The sequence below is a fragment of the Egretta garzetta genome, unplaced genomic scaffold (genome assembly GCF_000687185.1).
Source record: "Egretta garzetta isolate BGI_Z169 unplaced genomic scaffold, ASM68718v1 scaffold430, whole genome shotgun sequence".
In the NCBI taxonomy this organism is placed as follows: Eukaryota; Metazoa; Chordata; class Aves; order Pelecaniformes; family Ardeidae; genus Egretta; species Egretta garzetta.
In genome coordinates, this window is record NW_009258267.1 from 2212336 (window position 1) to 2223634 (window position 11299).

Here is an 11299-nt window from a genome sequence, read left to right on the forward strand (position 1 = left end):
ATGGATTTGTACATTGGAATAACTGACGAAAAACTGCTTCCAAAGTCATAACCCCATAAAGACAATTCCTTACCAGTCTAAAGGTAATAAAATACAATTAGTGGCAGCTATATATTTTTTTAAGCTTGTGGACATTGTTTTCACAGTATGGACAGAAAACTAACCTCACATTGGTCATTGCACAGATGCTTGATTTTATTTAGTCCCAACTGGTAAGAAAAAAATCAATAAGCAAGAAGTGAAGGACTCGAGCACGCCAGTCATATAAGCAGCATTACTTGATCACACATCACTGTTGTAAGAGGTTAGTTTACAAGCAATAAAGCATCATAGCTAAACTGAACACTGTCAAAGCTACTTTCCCTTTTGAGTATTGGTCTCCTTTTTATTTCTTTCTAAAAGAAATAAACCTGTTTACAGATCATAAGTGCCTAGTGTATAACGTTCTACAACACGTAAATACATATAATATGTGGTGGGTCAATTTTCCCTCGAAGGTTCACCGCTGTAAATGAGAGAAGAATGTGGTGCAGTGTTTGTCTGGTTACTGGAGCTTACTGTTTCAACCCACCATTATTAAAGATGATGTCATACATCCTCCATGGATACATACAGCAAAACGTATAAAAACCTAAAATGTCATTGCCCATTTGCCTGGAAGCCTTTGTTCTTGTCCACTGTTTAAGAAGACCAGGTCTGAGCCCAAACTCACAATAAGCAGCAAGAGTTTGGTAGCAAAATAAATCCCTGCCCCTGGGCAAAGATAGCGGGATAGAAAACCAGCAGCTGGTTGTTCTTTTGCCATGAAACTCACCACAGCTCTGGAACGCATCCATGTCCTGCATAGGCGAGCGTGGCAGAAAAACCCATATGCCACACATATCTATGAAGTCTCCGTTGCCTTTATGCATATATATTTTTCAAAATATCCCTGTTTTACTTAAATAAAAATGCGGTGCTTGTCTTAGAGATTACTTTCACATTTTTTTCCCCCTTTGTATTACTAGTAATTCTTTTTTTTTGTGTGTGTTAGGGCAGGGAAGCCCCTGCTGGCATTCGAGGGCACATTGTATCCCCACCACTGAGTGGGTTGGTTTTCTCCTGTACGAGAGCCAACAATATTTAGCTGATGAGTTAATCATTCAAGAAAAGGCAAAGGAATGTAAAAACTAGGGTTGCCTTTCACTGTAGGAAAAACAGAAATCATGTTTTCTTCCACTCAGTAAGGCACTGCGCTTTTTTGCTGTGGATCGCGGTCTTCACCTTTGCCTTCTCTTGTCCCCTTCCCCCTCTGGGGCCTGCCCTGCTTCAAAGCACCCGCAGAGAGGCACGGCCAGAAAGGGTCCTTTGCTGTGTGCTCTCTCCTGGCTGCTTTCATCTTTGATTAAGGAAAGCTTTTAATCAGCATTTAATCCATAAAGTTGGAAATTAAACTGGAGGGGAGGGGTGGGAGAATGCTGTAACTGCAGTCAAAGGGCAGCTGACTAATTTGTCTGAAAACCAGCCCAACTTGGGTTCGGCCAATGTTTTCAAACGCTTTCACATGGAAAAGAAGTATAGCCATAGCAACTGCAATAACTACGGTGCATACATAATTGCCAAGAGGCACAATCTTTGTAAAATATTTGTGTAGCTTTTCCAGTATATCTGATCTTTTTTCTTAGCAGTAAGGGCTGAAGGGTAAGCCATCATAAAGGCTTACAGATGTATTCCAAGTAGGAGGAATGAACAGTTTGTCAGGAATACCTGCATAATCACCGGCATAAGATGCTACTTTGGTGGGTTTGAGTTGCTGTTATTTGGTGAAGGCCTTTTGAGTATTTGTTAAAGGTGATGAGAACTGGAAGTATGACAGGAAAATACCTGCACAAGGAACTGGGCTGTATCGGGACATTTTAGGGCTGAGTAGATGTTTGGATGGGATGCCTGCTCGAGCCCCCCAGAACCCATGGGAATGTGAGACCCACAGCACGTCTTGGAACATACCTTCCATCGGAGCAACCACATCCCTGGCAGTGGAGTGGCCTGCAGAGGACACAGCTGTCACCCCTGGGTCTCTGCGTTCCCTGGATAAGGGCCGAGAAACATTTCTCAGGTGCCAAGACATTCTCCCAAAAGGTGGCAAAAAGTAGACTCCAGCAATGAAAAGATTTAGATCCCGTCACCAGCCCCAAAAGGACTTTGGCCGGGGTGACAAAGCCATCGATCCTATTTATTCCCCTGCGGTCCTTACTCCTCCCCAGTGTAAGGGCCACCAGAGCTGGCGGGGAAGCCCTTGCCAGACCCCTGTTAAATATCGCTTGTATCAGACACACTGTTAATCACTGCTGTAATAATTTCTAAACTTTCCATTAAATATTTCCAGCAGCTCTCATCCTTGCCAAAAATCTCCCCTTTTACTGTCAGTGATCAAATCAGCACCAGTTTCAAGGGCACAGCATTAAGATAATGCTGAGAACCAAGATTATAACATTTTACGCGCTTCTAATTTGGCCTGGTTCAACAGCTCTCTGGGGTAGAAAATACAATAGCTAATAGCAGAAACAGAACTAATTACTTATTTCAGAATTAATAAGTTGTGGCACAGTCTGTGAGTCATTTCCTTGCTGAACCATTTTTTTTTAACTGATCAAATTTGCTCATGGAGTAATTATCTTGAAGTCAGGGTAGACAGGGTGGGTTTTTTTCCCAGCACAAATTTAAAGAGACATTGATACCTTGTAAGACCACATCCCAGATGATTTACTGATAACCTGTTACAAGCCTTTACAGAATGGAGTTTGTGCAACACCACCATAGCTAACAAACTACATCATGACAGAGGAAAAGAAAAACAATAGAAAATATTTATTGACATAGTATGCGGAACGTATAATATCTTAATATAGCAAAGGTTTGCATTTATTTTCCCAAAGGAGTTGTCACTTTGTGCAGTTAAAAATATCATAAAACCACATTTTTTGAAGTTTTCTGCCAGTCTCTGAAAAGTTAAGAACATTAAAGAATCATCAAATCTACCTCAGGAGGTTTTTTTAGCCTAAATGCTATCTCAGATGTAGAGCAAAAGGCTGATGCAACAGGGACTCAAATATACTTCCAAACCCTTTGAGATAAGTGTGAAATTTTCAGCTTTCCATTTAATAATATTTTTTCCCCCATTCACTCTTTCATCCAGGAGTTTGTAAATGGAAGTATCTGCAATATTCTGTGCTTTAAAATTAGAAGCACTTGGTTAAATTTCTACAAAGATACGAAACACAAACAGAAGGTATTGGAAAAAATTTATTGGCTAGAATTTGTAGGTACATGCAAAAGAATGGAGCCAACATTTAAATGCCTCAAGTCTGAGATTTTTTTGTTTGTTGATTTTTTTTTAATTTTTCAGTTTTTGGTTTTGTTTTTTTTTCCAATGGGGAACAGCCTTTACAGGAATCCCAACAAAATGTCAGGTTTGAGAAACTTCCAAGTGAAAGAAACTCCCTTTACTCCCTACACCCTTGGTGACCCGGTGTGCTGGGAGGTTCACGCTGCCAAGCCTTTTGGCCAGGTCACCGACCTGTTGCTTCCCAAGGACCCTAAATGAGCACAAGCATAATCCCTGCGACTTCAGGCAGGGGGTGTAAATGAGGGTGTAAATCCCTCCACCTGCCAGTGGTCCCTGCCAGAAACTGAGCCCTCTCGCAGCCCTTTCCTCAGCGTGGGAAGGACAGCCTCATCTTCAACAGCAAAAGGAGATTGTTCATGTAACTTGTGATCTTTACATCTTAATTTATATGGCTATGCCTTTATCAGCTGCCTGCACTTTCTTACAACAGGTCCCTCTGCTACCTCACAGCCATTTCACCAGTTACATTCCACACTTTCTGTATCCCTTGCATACCACCTCCATCCTCCTGGTCTTCCACCCCATCTACTTCTCTTGCTCTCTCTTTCTGTATTAATTGCTGCTTGCTGACAGGTCATCCCTTATCAGCAGAATAGGAGGAACTCCCCAGCTGCTTCTCTCCTCCACATGTAGGGGAATTTTTTTTTTACTTAACCCATATTCTGTGCTGATTCATACTCCATACAGAGTCATAAATCTGCAAAGTTTGGATGGTAAATTATAAACTGAGTCAAGGAGTTTCTTTAAGCAATTTTTAAAACTTCGGGTATTCTATACCTCATATAACAGAAATAATTTTGCTACCTAACATTGTGTTTTTCTTTTGTTAAGATAATACAAACTTAGACTTCATTTTTCACATCAAAGATAATCCCCTTGACTTCCCCCGTATGTCCCGGAGCCCCAGTTAAATGCACGCACAAATGTCTTGCAGAAGCTGGTCTGGGTGTGGTAATGGTTTGTTTGTGAGGTTTATCGTTGGCCCAGGAAAAACTTACTTGTTAACTTTACAAATTGCCAGTATCCCCCTAGCCAAAAAGTGATTGGACTGAGTTTCTTTTTTCCTAAAGCCGGGAATACAGTAAAAGAAAAAGATCTGCTATAACAGCTCATATGGAAAAGCATTAGTACTGAGGAAAACAAATGATGTACAGCCTGGGGCTTGAAAGAGGGAAAAATCCTTTGCGGAAACATCACAAGGGCTCTGTCCCCTTCTGGGCTGGGAACCCAGCCTTGATGCTGGTGTTCTAGACAACAGCAGATCTGATCTACTAAGAACACCCCCTCCCGTATTTTCTCATTGATACCTAGCTGCTAACTGCAGGTTTTTTAAGGAAATCTGAGATGACCACGACTCAGAAATTCTTGTCCCATTTGCAGTGGCTGGTACCAAGAGCTCTACGCAGGACATTGACCTCATGTATCAATTTATGAACTATTTCAGAAGTCCCCGTAGTAAGCAGTCACAACACCCACATAAAGCGTTTCCTTCTCTGTGAGGCCAAGTGGCAGACTGAAATGTTGCCTAGCATGCAGGTACAACAGGAATAACATTTTGCCATGTCTTCTTGTGCCTGCATCCCCTCGCCTGAAGGCGCTGACCCAAACAAAATGGCACAGGTCCTACAAGCCTGTATATTTGCATGTGTTTGTGCATGTGCACTCAGACACAGAGGCTTGACTACATATATAGTTTTGATTAATTTTTGTGTTGCTCTGGCCAGCCTCTTTAATCTCTTAGTACCATAAAATGAGGCACTGAGCATCTAATATTTATCCTCTGAAGATAAACATTTGTTATCAGCCTGCTATGAGAAGTTCAGGTCACGGCTGAGGTATTTATGGTGGATGATTATTATAGTAAGACCATTTGAAAGCTGATATCAACATTTTTCATTCTTACCTTGTCCCCGATTCCCAAACTAATAAAGAAACAGATTATATTTCTACTCCTAAAGGAGTACACCTACATAAGACTCAACAAAACAAGGAATTTACTAAGCCACCTTATCTTGATCAGTTTTGGACCCAAATCAACAACGAGAATAGTTGTAAAAAAATCCACGGACCTAGGTTGACTTCTGTTGGTTTAACCATGTAGTGTCTTATTTGTCACAGTTACTATGGAAAAAAGGCACTTAAGACAAATATTACAGAGCTGACTAAAGAATATTGTAGGCCCGTTGCACAAAGCAAGAGTATTAAATACTGGACTGAGGTGATTTAAAATTACTGTCAGCGAAGCTATACATCTTAATAGAGATGTTAACAACAATAAAAAATAATTAACCTTAAAATCTTAGACATTAATTTCTAAACTTTAAAAATTATTAATAGTTTTCTGCAAACAGTCACACACACACAAACCAGAAAAGTTAAGTGTTCCCTGGAAAGGCTGGTGTTAAAAGAAATATTTTCTTTTAAAGTGAGATCTCTCCCAATTAATGAAATAGTGTTATGGTATGGAAGCAAGTCTTAAACTTTTTATGCTTTGGCACTAATGTGACAAAGAAAGTTGCCTGCACATTTAAAGTGTCAGGTTTTATACTTTCAGTCATCTACAAAAAAGTGGGTTATTAAAAATTATCTTAGCCCATCAAAAGATATTACAAATATATTTTAAAGATATCAACAAACAAACAGTATTTTAAAATCTTGTTATATTTTTTCTTCTGCACAGGAAGAAAATATATTTTGGTCAGCATAAACTTATGGTCAAAAAAATGAAATATTGTAGTGGTGAATAATCTTGACAGTATTGAAACCCAAAGGATATGATCAGAAATACACGGTATCATTTTGTGTTATCAGATTGACCTAGCACCATAACAAACCTGTGCACTTCAGAATCTTGATAGAAAATTAAAAATATAGAATTGTGTAGCAATCAATAACGATTTTTAAAAAGGCAATTTGTGTTTAAAGGTGTGTAAGTCAAGCTCACTTTGTGTTTTCATTAAATATATGGTTCAGCAAACATATTGAACCAAATTATTTGCTAACTACTGCTGCTACCTAACAAGATATCTGTTCTAATGTACAGGATAGTTCTTCTACTGTTCAGAAGGTGGTGTAATTTTGTTGGGAGAAATTTTTAGTTTAACCTTGTAACTGATGTTCAGGTGGAGTCTGAATAGGACATGATTAAAACTATCCATTTTGCAAAAGTATAAAGCCAAACTAAAATATTGCTTTCCATCTCCCAGTCTAATACATACGATCCTATCTATGAAGCTGAACTCGTACAAAAGTAATTTATAAAAACTGAGAAAATGGTTAGCACCCAAAAAAATCTATCATCTGTGAAGCTCTAAATGATTGTCAAATAGCCACTTCAGAAGTCAGCGACCTCTCCCAATGGTAAAGCTAAATATTTGACTGGAAACTAAACCTACAGCTCTCCAACTAATTGGAATGCAAATGCATGTGTTTAAGACTTCCATAGCTTCTCAAAGAAGAATTAAAGGCATTAAATTATGTCCTGAAGTTTCTTCTTCTTCCAAACATGGAAACCTCTATGTTCATTCATTTCTTTTTGCTGTTTTTACCGAGCAATGAAGCGAAACTTGTCCTTAAGGTCTAACCCTCAGCTAAAAAAATTCCTGCAGCAACCAGAGGAGGACATTTTCCAAACTAACAAGCATGAACTAGACTGCTGCTTCTCAACATGGAGCTGTGGTCTTTAGAGAATGCCAAAATAATGTCTTGGTCTCATACGATTCTCTGGATCATTCTGCACATACGGCAATGTGCTGTATGCACAACTTGCATTTGAAGAACTGGAACAGAACCCTGAGAAAAGCAAATCCATTGGAAAAATAGAGATTGTTTAATAATACCACTTTGAGATGTTTCAATCCTTCCCTTGGAAAAAAAATGGCAGATGGGTGTAGTAATTTTTTTTCTGATATGAATGATTTGAATTTACCACAATTGCAAATATAAATATAGTTTGGGATTTTAAGTGCATACCTAGGGTTGATTACAATTAGAAATATTTTGTTTGACAATTCTACCCATTCCCCCAGCAATTCATCGCTCCTCAAGTCACCATAACATTACTTGTGAGCTTTGAGTTCAAAAACATCCTGATGTGGAGTGATGTTCTTCCAGGAGCTGCTGCAGCAGGCTTTCGCTCTATGGTAATACGGGTGCTAAGCAAGTCAAGTTCAGCTCTCTTCAGCCTTGTGTGCAATTCTCGTCATTCCCGTGTATCCAGAAGCAAATCTGGGCATATTTGAGAGGAGTAATTCTTACTGCTACATTGTAATCCTGCTGTTCGCCATTAACATCCACCCACTGATGGCCTGAGTAAACAGCGATGATCTTGCGTTTCCACTTCTTTTTGTTTGGCTCCTTAAGACGGAGATAGACACCAGATCCAGTGGAGCCGGGCTCAGCATCACAGTACTGATAAAAGAGATCATTGGACTCATCAGAAATGCTACAAAATCTATAGACCAGCTGCCCAGATCGATCATTGTCAAAACCTGAGAAGTGGATCATGCTCCCAGGCATCATTTTGATTGTTGGGCTGATTCCCAGCTCCATGTATTTCCTTTTGTGGGGACGCTTGAGCTCAAGAACAGCATAATCATAATCCAGGGCAATATCCCCAGAGACGCCTTTAAACCAGCCTTTTGGGATGTGGGTGCTCTTCACCCTGGTCCACTGGAACGAAGGCATGCCATCTGAGGTCTCCTGCTTCCTCCCAGATCTCCTCTGCTTTCTCCCACCACCTCTGGATTGTCGCTTTAGTTCTGGGGAAACTTCAGGATCCTCTTGGGCTGCAGAAACTTCTCTCCTACTTCTTTTACCACCTTTGTGTTTCCTGCCATTGCCTCTGGATTTCGTCTTCATCAGGCCCACCCTCAGCCTTTTGCTGCCCTTAACATAATCCTTGCCGTTGTGCAGACAGTGGGCAGCTGTTAGCACGTGCTTGGGGGAAATGAGAATGCCGCTACAGCCGGTGGAGATCTTCACTGCTGTGTTGAACGGAAAGTTGGTCATAAACCGCTTGTCATAGATGCTGAACCTACTGTCCGTTCCATATATCTGCCTCTTCTTTCGCGAAGACCTTTGTGTGGTTGTGTTTCCAGCCGGGTCAAGCACTAGTCCGAGGACATTTACTTCAGTCAGGGTCCGTGTGCCGTTTTCAAAAATGGTCTCATAGGATAAGAGGTCCTTCAAGTCAGATGAGCTTGGCGCAGGCAGTTTTCTTTGACATTCAATTCCGCATACACTGTTCAGCTTTAATTTGGGTTTTGCTTCAAATTTAGGGCTGTCAAGGGAGAAAGTTCTTTCGCTCACAATCTGGGGAATCTTCTTTAAGTGCCAAGTAAAATCTTGTTCAGTTTCTGTTCCATTAGTGAGACCCAATATAGGTATGAAAAATATGAATAGCAGTAACATGTGCTCCATTTTATCTATTTTTTTCTAAAACAAGAAAGAGAGATTTGAAAATACGTGTTGGAAATATAAACAGTTATCTTAGTATCTTCAAAATACGATCATGCAATATTAGCACTGACATCAGTGGAACAGAATTTAACCCCCTGCTCAAAATAGAAATGCCTCAGATATTCCCTGTATTGCCTCTGACGCTTCCAACAGTCTCTAGCAAGATGGGTGCAGGCGAGTCAGCCAGCATCCATGCTGAGCTACCTACTGGAAGGTGGAAACAGCTGTGTTTTATCTGCTTTTCCCTCAGTGGGGCAGTAGGCTGAGTCATTCCACTCTGTACAGTGCCCCATTTTTATTTATCCAGTCGGAATGCAATTATGTTTTGCACTTCTCCTTCTCTCCTCTATAGCTACTGGTTGTAGGTAGAACATGGTTGAAAACCACCAATGAATTCAAATTTGGGATCCAAGCAGAGATGGACAGACAGACTACACTCGTGAGACCTTAGGAACCCTGAGGAAACCAGACCAATTGTGCTTTTTCACGTAATGGCCAAAAAGTAGTAGCTGTAAGTGACCTAACAGTCACCAATGGTTCTGCATTACCCACCCAGCCATGGCCACCAAAACCTCATTCATTTCCTATGCGTGGGTGTCTGAAGCCCTCTCAGGATGCCAGAGAATTTCAAAATCCATGGTTAGGGGGGACAGATGAGTGAGGAAAGTAGAAGGTTGCTGGTCTGGAGGAGTCTCCTGGTTAGATACATGCAAGAAAGCCCAGCCAAGTCGGAGGGACAAGTCTGCTGACTCATCACATGCCTTTTTCCTGCAGGATCCCACAAAAGCTGCAGAAACTGTGCAGTCTGTGCCTTATGGTCGCATGTGGAAAGCCCCACCTAGATGGGGTGATGCACCACACGAAGAGCTAATACTTTAAATGGGAAAGACAAAAAGCAGTATTATTCCCAACCGTAGTTGGGAAACATGCAGAAAGAATGTAAAATTGTTAGAAGTCTGTGGCAGAGCCAGAAACTGAACCCAGAAGTCTTGATTCTGAGCTCAAAACATTACTGAAAAGACCATTTTTCTCCTTTGGCAGCAGTGATGTCAGTGGCATTAACCAACTACTGGCCGCTGCCATTGGGAAAGCTGCACTCCGTTCTCATATCCTTCATTCCAATTACACGGAAACCTCAGCTGTGCAGGAAGAAAGGACCTATGATTAAACTGTAAAAGCCAAGCAATTCAAGGATATGTATGTGGCTAAGCTCTCTGGTTTACTTCGTAATGGCAGTGTAAAACAGGGCAAAGCTAACAGTTTTCCTTTTCTTGAGCTTAGTTTAGAATAATATGAGTAGTGCTATACAGTGAAACAGCCGGGTTACAAGCTAGCTAAAGACCTAGCATGAAAAAAAGAGGAGTATGTGAGCAATGTGGAAAAAGGAGTGGGAGAAAAAAAACCTTTAAAAGCTGTATAATGGACTGACGACTCCTATCATTTTGAGGCATCTTCACCACATAGACATAGTTCTTGTCTATAAGAGGTAGAAGTACCACTTTTTAGCTAGCTAAGCACTACAATCAAACACAGCTCATTGCTTCTGATGCCAAATTCAGAGGGTGGTTTTGTTTTAGCGTATTTTTTGATGCTTTTCACCTTCATCTGCATGGAACACCAACTTTGACCCCAAGTTTACTTACTAGGACATACATAAACCACGTTTTACAATATAGTACAAAGATACCCACCCTGGTTTTAAAGTAGCTAACTCAGGTTTTGGAGAAGATGTGTGGACTTTCATAAGACATCTGGAGACTACAGTGACTCAGAGGCCTAACCTCTGGGGTGTATGTGGTCAATAGTAACAGATATCTGAAGGTTTTGAAAGCAGAGCAGAGTCATCCCAGGATTTTTGAAGATTTTGCAAAGAGACACCAGTTGACCCTAACAGTCTAGGTTGTTGGGATAGCAGAAATGCGCATATTTAAACATTAACTTTTGTATACAAAGTTACCTTCCAAGTATTGTTTTGGTTATTGCTCAATTGGTACTAAGTCTGAAGAGGAATGATCATTTTACATATCTATGGATAAATGATAAGGTATCAAAATAAATAAATACCATGATGAGAATATAAGAATAGCTTTCCTGGCCTGACCAAAGGTTGCCTCACCTAAAATGCTGTTTCTGACACTGGCCAAATGTGGATGCCTAGGGTAGAGCATAAGAACAGGGCAACCATGTGTGTCCCTCCTCCCTCTTAGCTTACAACCAGTCTCTTAGCTTACAGCCAGTTGCACCTCACACACTTTAAGCCAGAGGTAGTTTCTGTAGTGTGATGAAACCTCAGTGGATTTCTCTTGCATAGTTGCCCAGTCTTCCCTTGAACCCATATAAAATTTTGTATCCACAATGCTGCGTGTCAAGGAGTTCCACAGCTTAACTACATGTTGTATGAGGAAGCATCTCCCTTCCTTTATTCTCAGCCTGTCACAAGCTAGCATAGTTTGA

General features: G+C 40.7%; 1 protein-coding gene across 1 annotated transcript; it reads right to left on the bottom strand.

The window, feature by feature from the left end:
* Positions 1 to 7564: 7564 nt before the first annotated feature.
* On the bottom strand, positions 7565 to 8806 carry PRSS35 (serine protease 35). The gene has a single exon (XM_009649140.1). The coding sequence runs from the start codon at positions 8804 to 8806 to the stop codon at positions 7565 to 7567; it is 1242 nt and encodes a 413-aa protein (XP_009647435.1).
* Between the last annotated feature and the right edge of the window lie 2493 nt (positions 8807 to 11299).

Coding starts and splice junctions, on each gene's coding strand:
- PRSS35 (XM_009649140.1), bottom strand. CDS start 8,806: ATGGAGCACATGTTACTGCTATTCATATTTTTCATACCTATATTGGGT.